General features: G+C 31.9%; 3 protein-coding genes and 1 pseudogene across 3 annotated transcripts; 1 reads left to right on the top strand and 3 right to left on the bottom strand.

Moving 5' to 3' along the window:
- The first annotated feature begins 3965 nt into the window (after window positions 1–3965).
- On the top strand, window positions 3966–10389 carry LOC148772832 (protein FAR1-RELATED SEQUENCE 5-like; annotated as a pseudogene).
- Window positions 10390–12687: 2298 nt separating this feature from the next.
- LOC105948733 (uncharacterized) lies at window positions 12688–14386 on the bottom strand. The gene is made up of 3 exons (XM_012971961.2): window positions 14239–14386; window positions 13715–13782; window positions 12688–13628 (listed from the first exon to the last, which is right to left on the bottom strand). Exons 1-3 carry the CDS (start codon window positions 14339–14341, stop codon window positions 12948–12950), a joined length of 852 nt encoding a protein of 283 aa, XP_012827415.2. The 5' UTR covers window positions 14342–14386; the 3' UTR covers window positions 12688–12947.
- A 7312-nt stretch (window positions 14387–21698) lies between these two features.
- On the bottom strand, window positions 21699–22723 carry LOC148772831 (uncharacterized). The gene is made up of 2 exons (XM_088819887.1): window positions 22394–22723; window positions 21699–22318 (listed from the first exon to the last, which is right to left on the bottom strand). Exons 1-2 carry the CDS (start codon window positions 22721–22723, stop codon window positions 21797–21799), a joined length of 852 nt encoding a protein of 283 aa, XP_088676013.1. The 3' UTR covers window positions 21699–21796.
- Window positions 22724–23615: 892 nt separating this feature from the next.
- Window positions 23616–25669, bottom strand: LOC105976266 (uncharacterized). Its single transcript, XM_088820214.1, has 4 exons — window positions 25532–25669; window positions 25430–25452; window positions 24887–24965; window positions 23616–24713 (listed from the first exon to the last, which is right to left on the bottom strand). The coding sequence occupies exon 4, from the start codon at window positions 24702–24704 to the stop codon at window positions 23616–23618; it is 1089 nt and encodes a 362-aa protein (XP_088676340.1). The 5' UTR covers window positions 24705–24713; window positions 24887–24965; window positions 25430–25452; window positions 25532–25669.
- Window positions 25670–26668: the final 999 nt, after the last annotated feature.

Below are 26668 nucleotides of genomic sequence, written 5' to 3'. Positions count from 1 at the left end.
ATCAACTTGGCAATTTGAGAATCTCGTTGTTGAACATACTTTGCGAGTCCCTCAATAGCCTTGGTCAAACTTGAAATTTTCTCTTCCATAGTTGTAGCGTTTGTTGTCATGACGGATGCCATCTCTGAGTAGCTCGATGTTGAATGAGACATGGGCTGTGACATCTCTCGCTTTGAGCCTTCCACGTGTGCGCTTGTGTTGACAAGAGGTGGTAAACCTTTCTGAATGGTTTGGGGCGTCGAGGTAGTCTTGGAGGATGTTTCTTCCATAGTTGTAGTGTTTGTTGTCATAACGGATGCCATCTCTGAGTAGCTTGATGTTGAATGAGGCATGGGCTGTGAAATCTCTCGTTTTGAGCCTTCCACGTCTGCGCTTGTGTTGACGAGAGGTGGCAAGCTTTTTTGAACGGTTTGGGGCGTCGAGCTAGTCTTGGAGGATGATTGCAGCTTCTTAGCCATACTCCTTGTAACTAAGCCCACACTTGATGAATCCGAATTAGCAGTCTTCATTGCGAACGTAGAGCAGTCATTGCAACACTTTGAGGATCTTCGAGAGAGAGAAGAGATGAGAGGTAGAGATGTCCCACCGGGCGTGCCAAAATTTGTAGCAACAAAATCTTATCTGCGATTTAGACAAACAAGAAAGACTTGCACAAAAATAATTTATTGAATTAAGATAAAATATTGCGGGTTACAAACTCTAATTTAATCCTCTGATTCTTCTCTCAAGAACAATATATGTTGACTTTGAATTTCGGAGTCGGGTCGTTGACTTGGTCTTCTCCGGATTTGATTTTGAACTTGAATAACGTCTTCCGAGGGTCTTGCGACTTGAATCTCGGATCAAACGCAGAACTTTGACGGGTTTTGACTTGAAGATCTTGGATTTCTTGATGGATTTGGCCCTTCGATCTTCCTTCGATCTTGATTTGTTGAAGAACGCTCTCGATTTGATGAAGAACGCCTTGAATTTGATGAAGAACGACTTGAATATTGTAGAGAGAATTTTCTCCTACGGTTTTTCTTCTTCTTGAGTTGTCCTTCGAATTGTGTAGGGAGGGTCCCTATTTATAGTGGTAGAATAAGAGTCCTACTTAAAGTCTACTTGATGACGTGGCACGATTTGATTGGCTTTCTTTAATTTGATATTTATCTCTTTTAACTTGGAAGAGAAGAAATAATCCTATTGGCCAATAATTAATTAATAATTATCCCCATGACTTATTTTGCAAGATAAATTATAATTTAATTTAGACACAATTTAATTGGCTAATTTAATTAACCAATTAATTAATTTTATGCGTCTACAGCCGGTTTCGAAAAAAAATTCAAAATCGACTTTGAAGCTCAAAAAAGACATGGATACATACCTCAACGGGTTTCCTGTTGCCGTAAACTACCATTTTGTTGTCATTAGACTCCGTTTCGCAAGTTGTTTGAAGTTTTGATTCTTTAGCTTTGAGTTTTCTTAGAAGGGTTCGTTGTGAGGGAGAAGAAGAAGAAGGATGAGGTTGAGGGGTTTGAGGGCTTTTGTGTGTTTGATATTGAAGAAAACAAAATGAGATTTTTAATGTTTTTGTCGTATTAAATTTCATTAAGGGTATTTATGTCATTACCTATTTATTATCTAATTTTTATTTTGGTGGTATTGAAGTGAGAAAAATTTAGTATTAGTTTTAGCTGTCTCCTTACCTGATTCCTTTTTATATTGGGGAAATATGCAATACCCCCCTCATGATTTAGAAAATATTTTGAATTAAACTCAATTGATTTTAAAGAGTTTTCCCATAACCCAAATCTGAATCTAAATTAGTGAGACCCCCCTTACTAAATATGATAAGACTAAATTAGTGCCCCTATGTGTTATGGTTTTAATTTTATTCCTCACTCTTTGTATCACTCTCACGTTCACACACTCTCTCTCTCTCTCACGTTCACTCTCTCTTTGTCTCAGAATTTATGTTCTCTTTCTTCTTCTTCTTCTTTTGTTTTTTTTCTTCTTTGCAGATTTGTAAACCACCGCCGCTCTCCTTCGAGATTTACACCATTGTCGTCGTTCTCCTTCGAGATTTACACCACCGCCGTTGCCTTTCTTCCTCATTTTCACACCACAGCCATTATCCACTCACCCAATCACCGATCACAGCCGCCGCCTAGGGTTCTGCCATCAAGCCTCGCTACGATGTCAAACCTCCCCAAAAACTCATGTTGTCGCCTCCTACACACCATACCACCTCTCTCTCTCTCTTTCTCTCTTGTGTTTTTTTTTTCTTTAATTCTGTCTCTTGTGATTTTGTATGTGGGTCTTTAGATCTGTCTCTTGTGATTTTTTTTTTCTGTATCCGTCTCTAGTGATTTTTAGATCTTTGGATCTCTTGTGATTTTGTATGTGGGCCTGTGTGTGTGAAATACTCTCTCTCTCTCTCTCTCTCTCTCTCTCTCTCTCTCTCTCTCTCTCTCTTAAAATATTTTTTTTGTGTGTGTGTGTTTTATTTCTGTGTATTTTTCTCATTTTTTCTTTTTTTTTTTTATTTTCTTTTTTCTGAAAATAGAGTTTCAGATTTGAACAGTAGCAGTAATATGACTATAGCAGTAATATGACTATAGTCATATTCGAATATGACTATTGTTGAATATGACTCTAGTTATATTCGAATATGTTATATTTTATCGTTTCATGTTAACTTGTAATAACAAGATTCAAATTGTGATTTTTTTGTTGATGTTGATTGAATTGTTTTCGTAAATAATAGACAATCTTCGTTGTCGTTTTTTTTTCCAGATAAAACAACAACAGTAACCTGACTATAACATGACTATAGTCATATACGAATATGACTATTGTTGAATGTGACTATAGTCATATTCGAATATGTTCTATCTTATCGTTTCAAGTTGACTTGTAATAACAAGATTCAAATTGTGATTTTTTGTGCGGACGTTGATTGGATAGTACCACACTATATAATCAGATTTTTTTAAGTTGACAATGTAAAAAAACTGCAATATAAAGAAAGAATATGACTACAACTGATATAGTCACATATAGTCATATTTAACTATAGTCATATTCGGCGTAGTAAATCTGTCGAGAAAAAAAGTTCAATTTTTTGTTTAAAAAAAATATATTTTTATTAAAAAAATGCTAAATAATATCCGAAATAATAAAAAATAAAAAATAAAAAAATCAATTTTGTTTTTTGATTTGGCTGCAGATTTTTGAATTAGGAAAAAAAAAAGAATAATAGAGATAAAATGTAATTAATATAAGAGTAGTCTTGGGAATAAAATTTATAGGGGTTATCACAAAGGAAGGTTTAAGGCTGGATATATCACCATTTATTAGGTATATGAGGGGCTTATCGCTAATGACTCCTTTATATTTACATAAATATTATTTTTTAATTTCCTATTTTTTTTTTATTAAAAATAATTCTAATAAAAAAATAATTTTTTTTCTATTTCTTTCCAGATATTTTCGGTTTTTTTTTTCATAAATCAACTAAAACAATTCTAAAATCAACTAATTTTTTTAAAACATTATAATTAATTTTGAGTATTTTTTTATTTGCAATTTATTTCTGTTTTCTTTCCATATTTAATACAATTTTCATTTTTGTAATTCTTTTTTTTTCACAATCAACTATATAATTATGGTAAACAACTAAAAAAATATGGTACTCAAGGTTTACCAGTTCGAAATCAACTATTATCAAAATTAACTATAAATTATCGAAATCACTATAAAATTATCGAAACTAACTATAAACATGTCGAAATCGACTACAAAATTATCAAAACCAACTATAAATTATCTAAACCAACTAAAACAAATAGCAAAATTCGAAAACAACTAAAAAAAAGTGACGAAAACAACTATTTTCCCGTGCGAGATACCCAACACAATTTCAACAGCAAAAAAAGAAAAGAAAAAAGAAGCGAAACAATGGCAACATTGGGGCGAAGATGACGGCGGCATGGATAAGCCTCGCTAGTGGCGTAATCGGAAATCTAATGATGAAATCGGAAACCTTGGTATCTCTAACCGCCAAAACTTTGGTAGACGTAACGGGGGCAATGGAGCGCGGAGGCGGCGATTCTCCATAAAGATGCAATCCAAGGTTTCTTCATCCTCCTCGGGGTCGATTGATTCCATTACATCGGTGATGGAGGCGGTTTTCCGACGAGGGTTGTAGAAATAATATCAAAAATTAAAGAACCGAAAAAACAAAAAGGCGGTGACAGGAGCCTACGACGAGACGATGATGTGCACGATAACGGATGTACATATGGTGATGCAATACTGGATGGTGGAGAGAGGGCAGAGATGGGTGGAGAAATTTGCCGAAGAGGGTTAGAAAGAAGAGATGGAGGAGACGGTGGAGAGAAAAGCGAGAAAATAGAGAAATATTAGAGTTTGCCAATTATGTAGGGGGTAAATTAGGGATATCATATATTAATCTAATAAATGTTAATTTATTTTAATAATTAAGGAGTTTTCACTAATATTGTAAAAAGCTCTATATCCATCATAATATATCTTAATGTATTGGGGGGTTTTTACTAATTATCCCTATTTTGTAAGGTGTTTGGATATATAGCTTATAAGTTACTTTTAATTTTTATAAATTGTTCAGGCGTTTGAAAAAAAAAGGTTTGCTTATCACTATAAATAACAAAAAAAATACATGGCGTTATTATAACTGTTAAACTTATTTGACTCAAATATTTTTGTTCCTAAAATATTATTATAATATTTAAAAATTAAATTTTCAAATTGAAATAATAATATAAAGTTATATATTAAATAAACTAATTTTTATTTTTTTGTGTTAATATGATATTTGACTATTTTAAAAATAAAATGAAGTATAATAAAATATTTTAGTGAAACAGGTTTGTGAAAGTTTTACTTTTTTGTCCCATTAAGATATTAATATAAAATAAAGGTTGTAAAAGAAATATAATTTTTTTTACAGATAAAAGAAATATATTTTATTATTGAGATAATAAGGATATTCGGATATTTTTATTTAAATATAAAATATAAATAGAGAATATTTTTTTTTTACAATTATTATGATAATGATGATAATTATATCTTGATTACAAGAATACATTGTTTTGAGAAAATATAAATATTATTAGTATTCATGTAATATATTTTTTGAGTGTTTTAGTAAAGAAGCAAATAAGATCTTAAAGAAAAAAGATGGGGTGTAGGTACTTTTTTAAAAACATATTATTAGCTCCCTAACAACTTATTTTTGGAAAAAATAAAATCTTTTGTATTTTTTTTATAAAACACCTTTTAACAGCTTATAAGCTCTTAAACATCTTATAAGATGATTTTAGGAGCTTATAAGCTTAGCCAAACAAGCTCTAAATTCAATATCATAAAATTATAAAAAGGTCATTCATGGAATACATCAATACTAAAATATCCTCCTATTTCAAGTATTGAATAAAATGCTTAAATTTGAAAACACTTTTCAAATAGTTAACACAAAACCAAAATTTCATAGTTTTTGGTGAGCTCTAGATATAAGATTGTTGTCAACAAACCTCGACGACTAACCGAGCCTAGATCGCCAGCGACAATAAAGTTAAGTCAAGATCGATTAAGGGCAACCCTAAAATCGGAAAATATTTTATCTTGAACTAAAAATAAGTAAAGCTTTGCTATCATTAATCACCAAATTTATGGGTGTTCAAGTTTAAAATCTCCGTCCGCATGGGTGTAGCTCAACTGGTACCGCATGTGATAAGTTGGTGCAAGGTCCTAGGATCGAACCCTGACAGCCGCAGTGTGAGAATTTCAACTCCAATAAGGGTTGGTTCCTTGTGGGCACCAGGTCCGGATCCGCTACCTTAACGGGCTGTTGAGTTACCATGATTTACATTCCTCCATCAATCCTTGTTGGACCAAGGGATAGGGGCCCGATTTACATTCCTCCATTAATCTTTGTCGGGCCCTGGGAGCGAGGGATTTCGTCTTTTGGTGCAAGTTTAAAATCTCCCGTGAAATTAGGACGAAGATGGGAGAAATTAAGGCTTCTTAGAAATGATGATGCAATAGTAGCGGCCTTCAACAATATAAGGGCATCTTCCACCCTACACAATTTTCTATTTTTTACACCTAATTTAGGTGTTTTTAATCTCCAAACTTAAATCACTAAATTACCATTACACCTACAATTGTGATGATTTGGTTTTAATCTCCCATTGTGGTCAAAACCTACATCACCATATTACCAAATCCTATATTTTCACCAATTTTTTTGGTGAAGAAATTTGCATCTTCCACCCTTTCATCATTTTATCTTTTTTTTCCACCAAATCCTAATTTTTCTATCAAATATAGAAATTAAAATAGGATTTGGTGTAATTTACACCATTTTATAATTAGTATATAAAATTAGTATATGAACTAATTTTACGTGATTACCAATTTATAAATATATTTATGGAAAAATTTATTAGTGTTAATTAATGAATTAGTGTTCAAAAGATAAATACATCATTCATTTATTATTATTATTATTATTATTATTATTATTATTATTATTATTATTATCATCATCATCATCATCATCATCATCATCATCATCATCATCATCATCATCATCATCATCATCATCATCATCATCATCATCATCATCATCATCATCATCATCATCATCATCATCATCATCATCATCATCATCATCATCATCATCATCATCATCATCATCATCATCATCATCATCATCATCATCATCATCATCATCATCATCATTATTATTATTATTATTATTATTATTATTATTATTATTATTATTATTATTATTATTATTATTATTATTATTAATTAAATATAAATATATTAAACAATAAATATATTTATTATCAAAAGACAAAAAAACCATAACATTATAACGTAACATAATAAATTACTAGACAAATTATATAAATAAAATACCGATAAACTACTTAGTTATGCATTAAGTTATTAAATTATTTTCATTAATTATGTTCTGATACTTGTATGCATTAACTTATGAAATTATTGTTTATGTGGGGATTTATTATATGTATAATAATTTACGTTGATTTTCATTCATGTTTTCAATAGTATTTTGAAATTCATCATAATTTTAAGGTTATATAATTAATAAAATTAGTACTTATAATCGGATCTATAATCAATAATTTTTAACATTAAATTTGATTAACATTATATTTGTACTTTTATTATATATTTGGTGAAATATCCTAGGAGACTAAACCAAATGTTATTTTCTCTATAAATAGGAAAATTGTGAAATATTATTATTTTATTATTGTGTAAAATTTGATGGAATTGGTGGTAGAGCAAATACACTATATTTTCACCAAAAGTAGTGAAATTGTAGAATGATGTGCTAAGGGTGGAAGATAAACCCACTTTTTCACCACCAAGAATAGTATTTGGTGAAAAATAAATGATAATGTTGGAAGATGCTCTAATGGCGATAGTGTGATGTGGTTAACAGTATAATAATACTATTAGATTGTGGTCAACATTATAATAGTGCTATTATATTGTTGGAGTCGTTATAATATTATGCTCAACAGTATAACTATAAGATGTGGTCAACAGTATAATAACAGTGTTATTATATAGTTGATTATCACTTTGCGGTGAACAGTATAATAGTGCTATTAGGGGTGGGTTTTTTTTACCAAATTGCCCTACCAACTCGTTGCCCTACCGAACCGTACCGATTCTCTACCGAAAAATCTCTACCGAATTATTACCGTACCCTACCGTACCATACCGAAATGTTTTGGTAGGGCAACGGCACTTTACATTATTAAAATGGTAATGCCCTACCGTACCGAAATATTATTAATAAATAAAATTTTATTTAATAATTCATTTATTATATATAATTGATGTTAAAAGTTTTTATGTTATAATTTTATTTAAGAAATATTTTGCATTAGGTAAATTTAGAACATGTATTTAGGAAACTTATATTTTAAAAATTAGTTTTATACATTTTAAACATGTATACCTTGAATTGCTTTGAAAAAAATGATATTCAATTTAGACTTAAATAATAAATAATATAAATTGGTAATTACCATTACCATATCCTACCCTACCGAACTTTTGGTATACCGAAATCGGTATACCGAAGTTTTTGATAGGGCAATGGTAATGGATTTCATAATACCGAAATTTCGGTATTGGTAGTGATTCAAGGGGTTTGGTACGGTTGCCCTACCAAACCCACCCCTAAGTGCTATTAGTCTCTGGTCAACAATATCATCAGTATCTTAGTGTTATTATACTGTTGACTATATCATAATAGCGGGTGTCCTCGACCCTACTCCTGATTATTATAACCAGGTTATTCTCCTTGCGACATCTATCCTTTTTATTATTATTAATTTTTACTTTTTTTAATAATTATAATTTTTCCTTTCAAACCGTCATTCCTAAACTAGAGTTAGCTTTGACTAGATTAATACTAAAAGAATCCCACTAATTAAGGTAATTAGTTAGGTTTTCTCTCTCTTTACACTCACGTTCGGTTCTCACGTTCATCTTTTCTTTCCCAAGAAGTCTGTATTTTTCCTCCATTGAAGCATCAACATCTCCAATTTGAAGAACTTTATTACAGGTTTGCATGAATGTGATATATATATATATATATATATATATATATATATATATATATATATATATATATATATGAAGCTTGTAAAAGTAACTATCTACCAATTGTCCTGATAAATAGTAGAATTGTATCTCGATTATAATATAATGTGATCACTACACTGTGTTTGAAGTTTTGTGATTTGTTTTTTTAGTTTTATTACATTCATTATTTACAGATATGGATGAAAATTGCTATTCAGAAAAGTCTCCCGTACAATTGTCAGAATCACAACAAACATAGGTATGTAACGAGTCCTTGGTAGAAGAATTTGAACGTAGATTAACAGTTGGTCAGAAAATAGCAAGCTTTGAAGATGCATATCTATTATACTGTGAATATGGACGTATCAAAGGTTTTAGTGCGAGAAAAGGAAAACAAGCATGTTTTCATGATAACTGTAGAGAACTTGATATGAAGGAGTTTGAGTGTTCTTGTAAAGGAACCAAGGATGAAAAAAGCAGTGTTAGAAATAGACAGTCAGTCTACTGGAAGATAGAAACAAGATTTGGTTGTACAACAAGACTTAGAATTGGGCGAAAAAAGAATGAGGAGTGGGTAGTGACTATTTTTAATATTGAGCATAATCACGATATGGTGACACCCGACCAAAGTTATATGTTAAGATCAGCCCGTAGTATTTCATATGCAAAAGGAAATACATTAAAAGCATTGGTAGATGCTGGATTTTCGATAGCTAATGCATATTCGTACATCGAAAAAGAATCACATGGGAGAGAAAATGTGGGCTTTCTTAAAAAAATATGCATATGATTACTTTAATCGTTTAACAAAAAACTATAGACAAGTTGAAGATGGTGATGCTGCTGAATTGATTAGTTATTTTAAGAATAAATCGAATGATGATGCATTATTCTATTGGGATTTTCAAATTGATGAAGATAGTAGGATGTGCAACTTTTTTTTATCGAGATGGTCGATGTCGGATTGATTATGAGGCTTTCGGTGATGTTCTTTCAATTGATACAACTTATAAAACTAATAAATATAATTTGGTTTGCGCACCTTTTACAGGTATTAATCATCATACGAACAATGTGATGTTCGGTATGGCTTTTATGTCTCGTGAAACAGAATCTTCTTTTCAATGGTTGTTTAGTACATTCCTTGAGTCTATGGGTGGCAAACAACCTGAAACTATTTTCACAGACCAATGCCAAACAATGATTAATGCAATTGAGACTGTATTTCCAAATTCACACCATCGGTTGTGTCAATGGCATATCTATCAGAATGCTCCGTCGCATTTTGGTAGTTTGAATAACAATTCCGAGTTCAAGAATATGTTTCATAGGTGTATGGAATTTTGTGAATCTGAAGAAGAGTTTGACGATATATGGACTAAAATGATTGCTGGTTTTAATCTTTATGATCATTCATGGTTAAATAATATGTATAAGTTGAGAAGTAAATGGTCTACTGCTTTTAGTAAACACAGATTCAGCGCAAGGCTTAAAACTACATCGAGAAGCGAGGGCACAAACTCTACTTTGAAAATGGGTGGTAAAAGAACACATACTTTGTTCGATTGTGTTGTTAGGTTTGAAAATGTTCAAAATACACGGCGTCAAGATGAAAAGGGAAATGACTTTAGAAATCGTCATGGGGCGCCCACTCTTGCTGTAAAATCTAAATGTTTGTTAAAAGAAACTGCTGCAGTTTACACTCACACAGTTTACTGAATGTTCCAGTCAGAACTAATTAATTCGTTGGGCATTTATTTTGATGGAGATCCTATACACAGTGATACTTTAATTACGTTTAATGTAAGTTCGCAAGGTAATTCAAATTGTATTCAAGAAGTTGAATTTGATTCGAGGTCACATGAAATATAATGTACATGTCAGCTATTTGAGTCTGTTGCTATATTATGCAAGCATGCATTATTAGTTTTCAAACAAATGAATGTGCACACAATACCTATCAGGTACATAAAAGTTAGATGGAGAAAAAATATAAGAGATAGAGTGCATTTTGGTGAAGAAAACTCTCGTATAGATAATAATGAATCCGAAACAGTCTATGTGAATCATGCAATGAGGTTTTGCTATGATCTCATGATGCGAAGTAAAGTTCATCAAGAAGCGAGAAATTTAGTGAGAACGGGACTTGAAGGTATTTTTTCGGATCTAAATGATTTACTAGATAGGCTGAGTTTGGATAAGTCGATTATTGATGATACTGTTTTACAGTGTTCAAAGGTTAGACAATTTGATATGGTGAAAGCAAATAATGCTATAAATGATGAGCATGTGCGTAATCTCTTTATGTAAAGTCAAGAGGAGTGAATAATGTTCGTTTGCCGAGTCATTGGGATTCAAAAAGTAAGAAAGGAAAAGGAAAACTTGAATCTACAAGTAAGTTTTCATGATAGATTCAGAGTATAATTTAGTGATAAAAGTTTATTTGATTTTATTTTGAAAGATAATATTTTTTTTTCAATTGTTGATTGTGGTTTTTATTTTACCGCACTTTGTGGGCTCGAAATTAGGTTCGAGGTTGAAGCAAATAACAATTTAATTTGTTATTTTGCATCCCGAAAAAGAAATTCAATAAAACATAAATTATCAAATTAGGGTTAGTAAGGACGTGGATGGGGTGTTACTTTCGACTTTTTCTATTTTGTTTGGAACAGATTCAAAATAGTTTTTCAATTCCAACACAAATTGGATTTATTTCAAAACTGTGATTCCAATCTGATATGTTTGATTTCTACATCTAGTCAACATTATTGATTGTGTGGGTTAGGTGAAACAAATTTGTAGATACCCAGAGCTAAAGTGAGCTAACTTCAATAGAGAGGTATTAAAATGAAGGATCAAACTCTCAATTGATGCTTGAGATAATACTTTGATACTTTAAAAAAAACTCATATGCTCTAACCCATAGGCATACCCATAGGCATTAAATAAATTATTATCCATTTTTATTGAAATTTATTGAGATTTTATTTATTTTTTGTCGTTGAATTTGCTACAACTATTTTTAAGGAATATTTGGTTTATCTTTTTTTTGGGTGCATTTTTGCACTTCTAGGAGATTGAATATCAAATTGACTACCACTTTAATGTCTCTACTGGAGTGAAATATTTTCACTTTAGGGAATCAAAATAATAGTTTTGTAATTTAATTATCCATTTGGGTCTCTCATTGCTCTAAGGAAAGAAAAATGCCTTCGTTAGAAGACTATATTATAATTGTATTGAGAACCACTACATTTACATGATGATCTCCACTATTTGTTGTGTAGATGTAATCTGTCACTAACTAAACCACTTTGAGTTACCCTAAAATTGGTCGATACCTTGAGGACTATGATAACCATGAAGTAAGTATTCTTACCCTGTATTTGAAAATATTTTGATCGTTTTAACAATGCATTTCGAGGTGTTACAAGAAGCTTGATGTTTTTTTGTAAAATATTAAGGCTTTGTTTGTTTTGAAGAAAATAGTAAGTAAAGAGGAAAAATATAAGGAAAACTAATTTTCATTTTTTGGTGGTAAAGTATTTCGAAGGAAAATGTGGAAAAAATAAATTGAACTAAACATGGAAAATTGCTCTCCCTCAAACAAAAGTGGGGAAAACCGCAAATAAAATTTGAGGAAAGTTCTAGAATCTCGGGACCGCTTTCGATCTCGTGTCTCTAGCAACTAAAAAATGGATTTCCACAAAATCATTTTTATTACTCTTTTTTTCCCAGGAACCAAACATATATGGAATTTGAAAGTTCTTTCTTTGTATTTGTATTTGCACAAACATATATGGATTCATTTTCCTCGTTTCAAAATACACGAACCAAACAGAGTCTAAAACAAGGTAATTATCTCCTAGTCAAAATAAGTCTCTCAAAAATCATCTAATCATGAGATAGTCTCTGCATCCCTCATCTTGTCATGAGATTCACCAACATGAAAAAGAAGATTATATATACTTTTCTTAATAATACACAAGTTGCATAAACAAAACCAGAAAACAAACGAAAAAAAGAGGACGTACCACCATGAAACTTCATTGAACTCATCGTCAAACCCTAATAATGCCAAAAAGGGACCCAAAACAGCATCATTCTATGCACAGAAACTGAAAGATAGAGATTTGTTTGAAAAATACAAAAATAATAGGGGGCTCCATTTAAATATGAACAAGAATTTTCACAAAAACCTTCAAAATATCACCATTGAAAATGTTGAGAAGGGGTCCCTCCCTCCTCTGTCTTGAATTCCATTGTCTGAAACATTACTACAATTCATCATCAGGCACGTCCCAAATCGGCGATTTTACAGTACTAGTAGACCTAGAGAGAGAAAGTGCAGATCCTTGATTATTGGGAATAAGCCGACGAGTACAACGATCCAAACCCGATAAAACACGCTTCCCAACTCGGGGCTTTGATTCTTTGGACTCAAAAGCGTCACTCTTAAGTTGTTGTTTATTATGTCTACTCCAAACTGTGCTAAAAGGGAAAAGTGGTGGACTAGAGGCAACTTCATCGTAATCTGAAAAGTACTTATTGATAATCCCTGAAACCGATATTGATTCTGATTCTGAGAATGTTTTTTCGATAGGAGCCTCTGCAATCACATCATTCTTCTCCAAGTCATTGCTCAAATTTACTTCGGTTTGATCTCCAGTTGTCGCTAATTGGGATAGATTTTCCTTTTCAATAAAAGGCGGCTGCTGCTGTTGTACCGGGGATCCAGTTTTCTTGATTTTTTTCTCTTTGACAACTGAATCTGTAACAACATCTTGGTCTGCAGAATTAAGGTTGTCGACTTGAGTGGGATTTTTGTGGTTTCCGTTTATAAATGGATTAGAATGAGCATGACTCTGAAGAAACCAACAACTATTCTTTGAGCTCGTAAAAGCGTACTTGAGAGGCAAAGACTCGGATAGGTGGTAAAGACGCGATTTTTGTTTCACCTGGTACAGAGTTAAGAGCGAGCAAGGATCGTAAATGTGTATTCAATCAGAACAAAAAATATATATATACTACTCGGAGAACATACCATCACTGAAGTAACACTAATGCTTCCAAATTCTGGGAAACAATTCAGATGCGCCAATTCGAGCTCCACTGCAATGAACAAGTAACAATAGATCATCTTCTAAATGTTTATACCAACAAAGCATACACAGTATCTCTTTCGTCGAATTTTGTCCTAATTGTTTTTCCTTTCAAACCATTGTACAGCAGATCCAGCAATAAATATTCCATTCGAAATCATTTACCATAACATAACTATTAACTAATATATCCCAAATTTGAACTTGTCGCTACAGTAATGAATCAGAGGGGTAGCAGTAGGGCATACACATTGCTATTTATTGCACTTTATAACATACAAGATTAAACAAATGTCTATTCAAGAAACCTTCCGAAAAAACACACATAACCAATTTCTGGTACCAAAAAAACAAGATTTTTTTTTTCTTTCCGAGAAGCCCAACGTTAAAGATATGATTTTTAACCGGAAAACCTAACACAACTGAAATAAAACCAAAAAAAAAAAAAGAAAAAAAATTGACAAACCCATAAACTCCTTGGCGGTGATGTCAGGGGAAATAGGAACAGCAAGGTGGGTACCGAGGTTTGTATCGACAAACACTGGTTTTTGAACATTCGAACAACCCATTGCAAAATCCCCCTAAACTCAGCCTACAACTGCTTTTGCTTTTATTTTTATATATATATATATATATATATATATATATATATATATATATATATATATATATATATATATATATATATATGGGATTAGAGAGAATTACACTTTTGGTCCCTCGTGTTTGGCCCGATTTCACTTTTGGTCCCCCTTTTCCAAAGTGAACAAAGTTCACCTCCAAGTTTTAATTTTAAACACTTTTGGCCCCGTTACATGTCCGTTAGCAAATAACGGAAAACACTATTTTGGGGTGAAAATTAAAATTTTAAATTTTTTTGGGACTGAAAAATATTTATAATTGTAAATAGACTACTTATAATTTTCAATAATAAAAAAAGAAATTAACGAAACAAATTGTTTTTTATTATACTTAATATTATTATAATTATATCTTAAAAAAAAAAATATTATTATAATTATACTACTTACAATTAAAGTTTTAATAATAAAAAAATTAACTAAACAAATTATTTTTAATTATACTTAATATTATTTTTAATTATACTACTTATGATAAAAAATAATAACAAAAAAATTAATTAACTAAACAAATTATTTTTAATTATACTTTATTTTATTATAATTATGCTACTTACAATTTATTTTTTAATGATAAATTTTTATTTTTATTTTGGCCAAAAATATTTTATTAATCCACTATGATAAAACGTTTTGGGGCCTCGTTAAAACCTTGTGGACCTAACACAAGGAAAAAGAGTACCCCTACAATGGTAATAAAAAATCTGAAGCGACCCTATCGAGTCTTTTGTTTTTAATGATAAAAAAGAAATTAATTAAATAAATTATTGTGAATTATACTTAATGTTAGTTTTAATTATACTACTTATGATTATTTTTTGATAATATGAAATATTAAATAAATAAATTTCATTATACTTCATATTATTAAAAATTTAATTATAAGTAGTCTATTTGAAATTTATAATTATTTTTCAGCCCAAAAAAAAATTCAATTTCAATTTTCACTCCAAAATAGTGTTTTCCGTTACTTGCTAACGGACATGTTACAGCGGGGACCAAAAGTGTTTAAAATTGAAACTTGAAACAAGGTGAACCAAAAGTGAAATCGGGTCAAACATGAGGGACCAAAAGTGTAATTCTCCCTATGGGATTATTAGACAAAACCCCCTCGTTAGACATGTGCAATTAAGATGGGTCCAAAAAAAATTCATCTTATTGAGATAAATCCAAATATTTTTATTTACCCATAAATAATACAAATTTCCTATAATATCATTTCTCATTTTTTTTACCCTAATTAATAACCACTGGGTGTCGGTTTTTTTTTTTCCTCTAATTTCTCTCCTCTCTTCATTCTCTCCAATCCCACGCTCCCATGTCTCTTTATCTCATCACCACCGCCCTTTTCTCTCATCACCGCCGCCCCTACCCCGTCCTCTTTCTTTTCTATCTTCCTTCTCTACACAACCAACGCCTCCATGTCTCTTTCTCTCATCACCACCGCCCCTTTCTCTCATCACCGCCGCCCCTACCCCGTCCTCTTTCTTTTCTATCTTCCTTCTCTACACATCCAACGCATCCATGTCTCTTTCTCTCATCACCGTGCCGTTGCCCCACCCATCAAGCCGATTAGGAATTATTCTCGGATCTAAATCCAACTCAAGGACGGTGTTCCAAATCAGACTTGAGGTGAGTCGTTGCCGATATTTTTTTTTCCGTGCATACAGGTGACGCAGGCGGCGTCTTCTTCGACAAAAGACTCGCCATCTTCAGAGAAAGTCGCCAGCGAAAGAATTGGAGGCTGGATCGGCGACCATTATCGTAATTTCACTCTTTGTGAACTTGTGCTTGAATGGTCGATCCGTGTTTATGAATTCTGTTCGAATTGGCAGATCATTTATTGTATGTGATGATTGGGTCATAAGATGTGAATTTCCTAGGATATGTATGAAATTCATCAAGAATATATTGCATAAAATTCACTTTTTATATGTGTTATTGTGTGTGTGCATCATCTCATTGTGAGTAATTTTCAATTTTTGATAAAGAAAAAAAAGGCGTTAATTTGTCTTTTAAATTAGTTAGCGGCTAGGCATTCTATTAGAATTTTAGGACAGCAACATAAAAAAATTGAATGGTTTTCATAATAGTAGTTGATTTCATTAATTTCCAATTGATTTCGGTAAGTTTTTAGTGGTTTTCGTTATAATTAGAGTGGATTGTCTATAAAAAGGGAATTTTTTTTAGTGGATTATGTTAATTTCGTAGTAGATTACGTTAATATATTAGTGATTTTCTATATTTTATAGTGGCATTTGATGAGCTTAATAGTAGTGGAATTCGCTATTATTAGTGGATTTCGTTACTTTCTAATTGATTTTCGGTAAATTTTTAGTGGATTTTGATGTAATTTGAGTGGATTTTGTCTTTGAAAAGAATGATTTTTTTGTACTTGATTAAGTTAATTTCGTAGTGAATTACGTTAATATTTTATTGGTTTTCTATATTTATAGTGGTTTTTGATGAGGTTAATAGTAGTTGGTTTTAATTTCTAGTTGATCTCGGTAAGCTATTAGTGGATTTCGATATAATTTGAATGGATTTTGTCTTCGAAAAGAGGATTTTTTTTGTAGTGGATTAGGTTAATTTTGTAGTACTTTTGCTTTCAGAATGAATTTTTTTTCGTATGAATTAAATTGACATGTTGTTGTCTCCTTTCTCTTTTTGTTAGGTTTTTGAACAGGCGGTGATGGGAGAAGGGTGATTAGCTTGGGTGATGCTCGGGTAACTCTACTATTTGTTAGTGGTGATGCCGTTTGTTGGTGTCTTAAAAAAAAAAAAACCCAGAGTAATAGTAGTAGTTTTGTTAGAATTGTTAAAACTATTTGTGTAACACCCCCGCGTCTTCGATAATTTAATTTTTCGTTAATTTGCATACATTCCGTTAACGTGATTTTATCTCTTATGTGCATTTATTAGTTTAAGATTTTATTTATGTGATAACTGGTGAAATTTCATATAGAATGCATTAGTCCGAAATAATTTGGACGAATTTAAATTGATCATCTTAGTTAATTTTTAATCTAGAGATTAATTATACTCCTTTGTTTGCTAGAACTTATTTTTTAGGAGTATTTAAATCACATATTTGCTGCATTGAAAATCAAAATTTTCTTTTTGTTGAATAATATTATTTGAAGAAAAAAAATGGAAAATTCCTCTAATTCATCCTTCAATTTTGACCATGGTACAACACAAGACCAAAATTTTTCTTGAGTACAACCCTTCTCTAGGTGAGCCCATGTACATTAGGATTTCCTTTTTGAATTTCTTTTTGAATAGTTAAATAAAATTGCAAAGTGTCCCTCTAAATAATTCCTAAGTTTTCATAAATTGCAAAAAGGTCACCCTCCAATTCTTAATCTTTAAGGTTGCAAGTCCCCCACTACTCTATAAATAGAACTCAAGCCTTCATCTATTTTCTCATCTGCTCTACACACATTCTAAAAATCAAAGATCAAAATATGTTTCTCTTCTTCTCCATTTTCGAAATTACAAGGAAAGCCCCAAAATTTCTCTTTCAAGAGTAAAATTCTTGGACAAAGAGTAAGTCTTCTTCCTCTTCTTTTTTTTCTTCATTTTCGAAAATTTCAAGAAGCTAAGCTTCATCTTCTCTCTCTAAAATTTCTTCTTATTCTTCTTGTAGAAAGGAAAGAACACCCTTACAAATTTCTAAGAAGATTAAGGTGAGAATTTTCAAATTCTTGCTACAAGTGCTTCAACACCAATAGTATTTTTCTTCTCTTTAATTTCTTGTTAATGTTCTTGTGATGACAGAAAACTAAAGGAAGAAGAAAATGAAATTTTGTGTTTAATTTATGCTTTGATTATCCATGCATGTATCGATCTAACTTTTAAATGAAATAATCTTGAAAAACTAAGAATAATATGATGATTTAATTTATATATATATATATATATATATATACGCTAGACCTGCGTGATCTTAAGGAAACTTCGATCCATGGTTTTCGTAAACCTGCGTGGTTGAAGAAAGTACTTGATCCACGGTTTATTTATAATCTATATGTGCTATATATAAGTATATGTTTCTATGTGTATGTATATCGACTTACGTGGTTGTAAGTGTACTCCCTTTGGGTCGAGGAAGCATACGATCCATGGTTTATGATCTATGAGTAATAAGATAATATACGAAGATAAAAAAAACGAGAACAAGATTAATAAAAATGGAATTTTGTGTGATTGAATTGTTGATGGTTCGAATATTTTGGAAAGAAAATGAAATAAATGGAAATTTGGTGCTACTTGAAAGATAACTTCAAGTCTCTTGAGAAAGAGGACTTGAACTTTAATTAATGAAACTTGGAGATAGTAATTTTAAATAACCGAATGCTTTGAGATACTTTTGTTATGTGTCTAAAATATGTGATCTATGTTCTTTGCTTGAGTTGTTATGTGTCTTACTTGCTTTTGTAATTTTGTGACTAAACTATGTGCTTTGGTGAAATATGTGGAAATATGTGTGCTTATTTGAAAGCTAACTTTGAATATGTGAAATGAATGAAAGTATACTAACATCACTTGCACGTTTTTAAGTTGGGAAATCTTGTAAAACTTAGATCGAATAAGCACGGGGTATGAGGGACCGGTACCCCAAAAATGAGATGAAGAGTGTGTGGTTTGATTCCACTTATGAAACGGGTTCCAAATAAATGAAGGCTTATTGTCAAATATTTTGCTTGATTTTCCAAAGGATATCCGAACAAAAATGTTTTTCTCACACATTGTATGAGCACTTGAATGAATGTATGTGTAAAAGAATGACAACTCCTTTATAAGGGATTTACTCTTATTCCTTATGAAATGATGAAAGGAAGGTCTAAGATGTAAACCGAGAAGGTAAAGGAAAATTGGTAAAGTTCCTCAATGAAATGATGATTGAGGTAAAATCGAAATGTTTATATTGTGTATATGTGTGATTTGAGATGGTATATATACATATATACATATCATAAATATATGTTTTTTTGCCTATGTGTATTCGATATTTCTTTGGAAATTCTCATTGAGTCCAAAAGACTCATATAGGTGTTGAAATGCTTGTAGGTACTTTCAATCCCGAGTACGAGTCGTAAAGTTGGAGTCGAGTTCGAGGATCGAGGGATGTGTTCATATGGAAGGCGTGTGGATCATGTGTGCTCTTAATCTAGCTATGTGGTTTCACTTATATTGTTTAATTTTATAGACTTTCGATACTGTCTTAGGTATCTATTATCGTACTCTTCCACCCCTCGAGGGCTCTTATTAGAAAGAACATTGCATTTAATAATAATTAGGATTATGATTTCCTCTGTTGTCAAACTTCTATATAATGTTTATCGGGTAGTTTTATGTTGTGTTTTGCCCTGTTGTTTGATAATGCGTATTAAATATACTTTCTGTTTAGAATTGCATGTAATTTTACGGTGTCATAGGTCTTTTTGTCGCGTTCATTTTGGTAGGTCTTTTGCATCATTTGGATAAGCCATGAATTTATTACGAATTATTTTCCATAACTGTACACATGCAAAGTCATTTTAGGACATGCATCAATATGTGAAGTTTTTCTTATGAAAATCAAACTATTTAAATTGGAGTATGTTCCTAAATCAATTTTCTATTTTGGTATAAAATTTGGTAGTTTTTAGAACAGTAGGGAATGTATAATGAATTTTCAAAGCTCCCTCCCCTATTTTGGATTTTCAAATTGTACAGTTGCATGTCTTTAATTATTTCTCTCAAATGGCTTATTATATTATAAAATTGTTTTAACTAAGTAATTTAGACCCATACGAGAGTATGTGGTTAAAAGTTCAAGGTCTTTGCATGAAGGGTTTAAGAGAAATTAATTTTCTAAGTTGATCTACCTAATCTGTCCGAAATTCATAATCTTTACTCTTGATAATTTAATTAATCTAGTCATGCATGTTCCTTTTGTGATATTTGGTTAAGTGTATATGATATGGTATTATGTGGACACTCTTCCTCTGGTTTTAAAAGAAAAATTTATGCGTAACCTGAATTTGTAGAAGGTGATTTTTAAAACGAACATTCCACACTCATTATTTTCTATAAGTCTTCCGCTAGCATATTCTAAATTACTAAGTAAGTGTAATTAGGAAAGGGGTGTCACAATTTGTTTTTCTTCTCGCAAAACACATTGTTTTTCTTTTAGTACCGATGATTTGCTTATTTACGGTAGATGATGTTGATTGCGGAAGTTTTGTGGTTAATTACATTTAATTTTATAGTGGGATTACGTTAATTTTATTTGAATTATGTTAATTTCATAGTTGATTCAATAAATTTATAGTGGATTTCGATAAATTTTATTTGAATTATGTTAATTTCATAGTTGATTTCGATAAATTTATAGTGAATTTCGATAAATATGTAGCGAATTTCAATGTGATAACCTGGTAAAAAATTAATAAAAATACTATTTAATAAAACTTTGAACAAAAGAAAATTAGTTTTTTAATCAAAATAAAAAGCAAAAGAATTAAATAAAACATTTTTTTCCGAAAAAATCGAAAAGATGATTTGAAAAAAATGAAATTGAAAAATGAAAAAAAACTGAAAATAAAATAAAACCATTTAAGATAAAATAAAATGATAGAATGCAAAATATAAATAAGAAAAAACTAATTTAAAATAAAAATAGAAAATAAAAATCAATCAAAATTAAAATAAATATAAAGAATAAAGAAATCCAAAAAACCCTAAATGGAAGTAATCTACATTTAATGGGATTTGTTAGGGCATTTTGGGTAGTTTGTGTCATTTGGGTTTATGTCAAAAATTGAATTAAAATTTGGATTTATGGAGAAGTAAAAATCCAATAAGGGGTGTTTGTCAGGGTCATTTATATAAATGGTGTAATAGTGGAAGTCATTAACAAAAATGGTGTGGTTTTTTTCGAATTTACAAAAGTGGTGTAAAACTCCACTTCTAGAGGCGATTTCTGGACAAAATTCTGACAAGGCAGAAATCGCCTCTAGGAGATGTGATTTTGTTTTTTTTTTCCTTTTTTTTTTAATCAATATATATATATATATGTATATTATATTAGGGGGCTGCATCGAATATATGTATATTATATATATGTATATTATACTACCAGGGGTAAGGGGTGTGTCGTGTGTGTGTCTATATATATATATATATATATATATATATATATATATATATATATATATATATATATATATATATATATATATATATATATATATATATATATATATATATATATTATTTTTTTTTTCTAAATTAAGAATTTAAAATTTAACGTCATACATAATTAAATAAAAATTAGATAAATGTGAGAATACATAAATATCAAATACACAATGTCAACTACTAAAAACAAGAGCATCAATGACGTCCGAGATGTCCACCGGTCCCACATCTAGGCGGACGCCTGTTTCTACGCACTCTTCCCACTGGTTCTTGCGCAATATCCTCTTCAATAGCGTCGGCAATATAGTTCTCGGTAGAATGACTTTGAGGTGATTGGAGGTGATAGGGAACGGGAGAAACATTGAAATGCCTATGTGTAGGCTGGTCACCTTGGTAAGATCCTAAACTGAGATCCAAAAATTCACTACCTGAATACATGTTCATGGTAGGCTGGTATGGAGTTGCTGGTGTCGGAATATAAACATCACCAGGAGAACCGGGATAAGTACCGGGCTCATTTTGAAGTGTGGATGGGCCGGCCTCATCTCGATATGAGGAAGGACCGGCATAATCTCTTGTAGACCTTTGAGTGCGGTCGTGAGTTCTCATTCTTCCTCCATCCGAGGCACCCGTAGAAGGCATCCCCGTCCTGTTGAGCATATTAATCATAGGCTGCATTTCTGGCATATTGGTGTTCATTGAGGCTAGTCGAGTAGCCTGAAAAAAATTATAAAATATGTTATAGAAATCGAGTAGTTGTATGTAATTGCATTAGTGACATAAATTACGTACCACCAAATTCATAATTGTCCGATCTCCAGTCTGAAAACCAATGCTCGTCAAATCGTCAATCGGTGATATAAAACGACGAGTGTGCTCATCATACCATGCCTCATAACCATCCTCTGTATCTTGTCCATTGATTGGTTGAAATGGGACGACAGTCTGAAATCTTTGTTGCCATTTAGCAACATATGTACTCAAATACTCGCTCCAATCCAGACCCGATCGACCTTGACGAGTCAAATCATGTAATTTGTTGGAAATAACAACATCCGTAGGATGTGACGGAATTGGCTGGACCATCCCGAACTGTCGTAATACTCTCTCCGGACGATGCATCTCCACTCGTTATTAACAAATAAGTGGACAACTAGACATCCAAATTAATGGTGAAACAATCGTCGAATCCGAAGCCAATTCTTGGTACTCAACATCAGTGGTGTTATATGGCATCCAAATGAACTATAAAAAATATTAGGAAATTGCGAATATTATCAACATCATTATCAACAACATTATCAACAATATGGAAAAAAAATATTATCAACATCATTAGCAAATTCACGAACCTGGTTTGGCAACATTTGATCAAGCATTGTTCTATATATGCGAACTGAATGACTAGCGGTGTGAACATAACTCAGAGGATGCAACCAACTGCAATGTGTTATGCAAAATACATATATTAAAACAATGCATATATTAAGTGTAGAGTTAATTGAAAGATTTGAAATTATATGGAATCAGTTATAGTTAGAGTATTACCGTGCACCATATGGAGGTACTGGAAATACATCATCAGCGTTTAGTTGAAGCACCGTAATTGGATCGTAATCTCTAAGCGGTTTTGGTATTGGTGCTATATGGCGAATTCTCGTCCATGCCCACAACTGTAGTAGCTGCATCGGACCTCCAACAACATCCCTACGCTCTCCTCGAAGTGTCGCCTTGCATAGCTCGTGATACAATACCGCCAATGCGGCACTACCCCAACTATATGAACGAACTGCATCGATGTCCTCAAAATGCTTCAAATACATCAAAGGTATAGCATTTCCGGTGCTATCCGGAATCATAAAGGCCGAGGCATCCAAATGATAATCACGACAAACGTGTTGGACATGAGAGCACGGGATCCCGAATTCACGCCACTTTCCACATGTGCATTCTCTTGTTCTAATGCTCACGGAATGTGTGTTGTTTCCACCTCCGGCCGTAGAGGCCCTTGATATTACCTCAGCCGATTGGAGTTGTTGATTAAACATCCATGTAACATGGTCCACTGATTCCTTTTCCCATTTTGTGAACATCGTATGAGCATAATCTGACCATCGTTGCATTTCACCTTCCAATACGTTGGTTTACTTTCGACCACCTTGTACTCTCGTTTAGCGAACCGAATAGAGTGGTCTTTCACTGCAGCAATGAGTCGTTCTTTACTCTTGAAAATCATCCCTTTTTCAAGAACACCTTCATCGGCATCGTAAAACTTTGACAATCGCCCGTCTGGAATATCAAATGAGTCTGCCATCATTTCTTCATAATCCATTGAGTAGAAAGGTATTGGCTCGTACAAGTGAGGTTGGCTTTGGGTTGGTGCCACTGATGGCATATTATGAGGAACATTGGCAACATTCTCACCGTCATCATGGTCATGGTCCCCGTCGACGTTGTCGTAATCTTCTTGATCGGATGGTTCTGAGTCAACAGGAGGATCGGCCCCAAAGAAATCTCCCGGTATGTCTGTTAAATCTTCTGTTGGCTCATTTGTATTGGGGTGCCGGACTTCTCTCCTTGTGCTCGTCTCCCCACGATTTCCACCACCAAAATTTGTCGGAGGTGCAGATGTTCCAGCACCAAAATTCGTAAATTGCATGCTAGAAAATCCTTGTGTGACAGCAACCACTTCCGGACTCAATTGTGAGACTATGTTGTATGGCTCATTCAGATCGAAAGTTAATTGTGGAGGCGGTGCATTATTGTATAATGGGATTGTTTGAACAAAAATGTCCATTGAATCATTCCCTTCTTCCGGATCAAGAAACATTTCCAAATCTTGATGCGTACTAATTTCACACAGCATTGATTTAACCCTATCCCCATACAAGCGAAAAAGTTTTCCCCGAACTTTCAGAGTGAACCTAGTATTGTCTATTTCGAATCGTTCGTACAAGTTCGATAATAGTAGTTGGAAAGAAGTATCCCTTCTAATTCGAAAAATTGCTTTGTGAGGACAATCGTATTCCACCGACCAATCATCTTGAATTATATTACCCCCGATATACACGATTACTTTGACTCGGCTCTTATTAGGTGCCATTAAATTCACCTAATTTTTATGGTGAAAACAAATATAATTAATTAAAAAATTTATTATCAAACAATTAAAATTAAAATTCTTTAACCCAAACAACATAATTATATTATGCTAATAATTATACTATACCACATTTTACGCAATGAATAACATGTCATAAACTTTTAAAAAGCACTTTAAAATACCTGAAATTAGTATATGATTAGATGTTAAACAATCCCTTTGTTCTTCGGATACAACTCGATCCTCCCGTTCAATTGCAATCTAACAAAAAAAATAGTACAAGTTGAAAAAAAATTCACACAAAAAAATTTGAAAACACACACTACTCAATTATATATTATTTTAGGAATTATGCTCCAACCAAAAAACAAGTTGAAAACTAACTAATTTTATCAAAATGGAACTAGAATGTAAAATTACCTAAAATTATATATATATATATATATATATATATATATATATATATATATATATATATATATATATATATATATATATATATATATATATATATTTTATATATTAAACTCACGAATTAAATTTCTATATATATTTAATTATTTAAGTATGACTTAAAATTAAGCAAACAATATCATTAAATTGGTCATTTTCTTCAACCCACACACTATGAAATAACTCAAAAAATAAAACACGAAAAAAAGTACATTCAATTTTTTACAAATTAAAATGAAAAAATTACATACACTAAACATATTATAACATACCTTCGTATTTTTACTTTCACCTTCTGCAAAAGAAATTAAAATTAGTACATTTTTTTGAAAACAAATTAAAAAACGAAAAATTATAAAACTAACTAAACATACCTGTATTTTATAATTTCTTGTTACAAAACTGAAAATATATAAATAAACAGATTAAGTTAATATAACATTATAATAACAACCCCGTATTTTAAAAACATTAAACAACATTATTTAAAATAAAAAAAGTTAAAAAAATTGTTAAAGAAAAAAATGATTTCACGGAATACCTGGTTGAAAATTTGTGTAGAAAATTTGTGAAGAAAGAAGAAGAAGATAAGGGAGTAAAAGCCAACCCCCTCCATTCACCTGCCAACTTAAATGCAAGCCCCAAACCACAACCACCCCCACCCCCCCTCGCCCCCCTCCTCTCGAATTATTGCTGACCAAACCAAAAGAAAAATAAAGTGCTGCTTTGCAGCAGCATTTGCAGCAGCCTTTGCAGGCTCCTTTGGCAGAAATCGCCTCTCGCAGAGGTGTTTTCTGCTTTTGCAGAAATCGCCTCTGCAAAGTGCGATAATAATCCGTGATTTTTACTACACAGCCATCTCGATCGTTCATTTTTTTCCACTCAATCTCACCCGTTAATCACTACCAAACAAAAAAACAAAATACCTGACTTCTTTTGGCACAATTCCCTAGCATGCCAGAAATCGCCTCTAGGAGTGGAGTTTTACACCACTTTTGTAAATTCGAAAAAAACCACACCATTTTTGTTAATGACTTCCACTATTACACCATTTATATAAATGACCCGTGTTTGTCATATATATATATATATATATATATATATATATATATATATATATATATATATAATTAAAATAAGAATCGATTGCTCCACCAACTTCTCCTCTATTTGTTTTCTCATTTTTTCGGCCCATTTAATACTAAAACTAAAACGACCTAGTTTTAGCTATTTTCACTCAAAAAGCAACTGATAGTACTTTTATTTTCCACTTTCATATATTAGTGGTCGGTACTCTCCGTAGGGGTCAGTGTCGGTCCCTAATTTTTTTTCTTTATCTTCTCTCTCCTACTCTTTTTTCTCCTACTTTTCTCTCTCCCACTACTCATCTCTCTCTCCTACTCTTCTCTCTCCTACTCTTCTCTCTCTCCTGATTTCAATGGCTGTGTTTGGTAAGCTTTTGGGCTTCCATTTCCATTTTATTTTGGGGAAAGATGTTTTGGGAGAATAAT

This window comes from Erythranthe guttata, chromosome 1 (genome assembly GCF_056151865.1).
Source record: "Erythranthe guttata isolate IM_541 chromosome 1, IM_541, whole genome shotgun sequence".
Lineage (NCBI taxonomy): Eukaryota > Viridiplantae > Streptophyta > Magnoliopsida > Lamiales > Phrymaceae > Erythranthe > Erythranthe guttata.
Note: the sequence above shows the minus strand (reverse complement) of the source record. Positions and strands in the feature narration are given on the sequence as shown.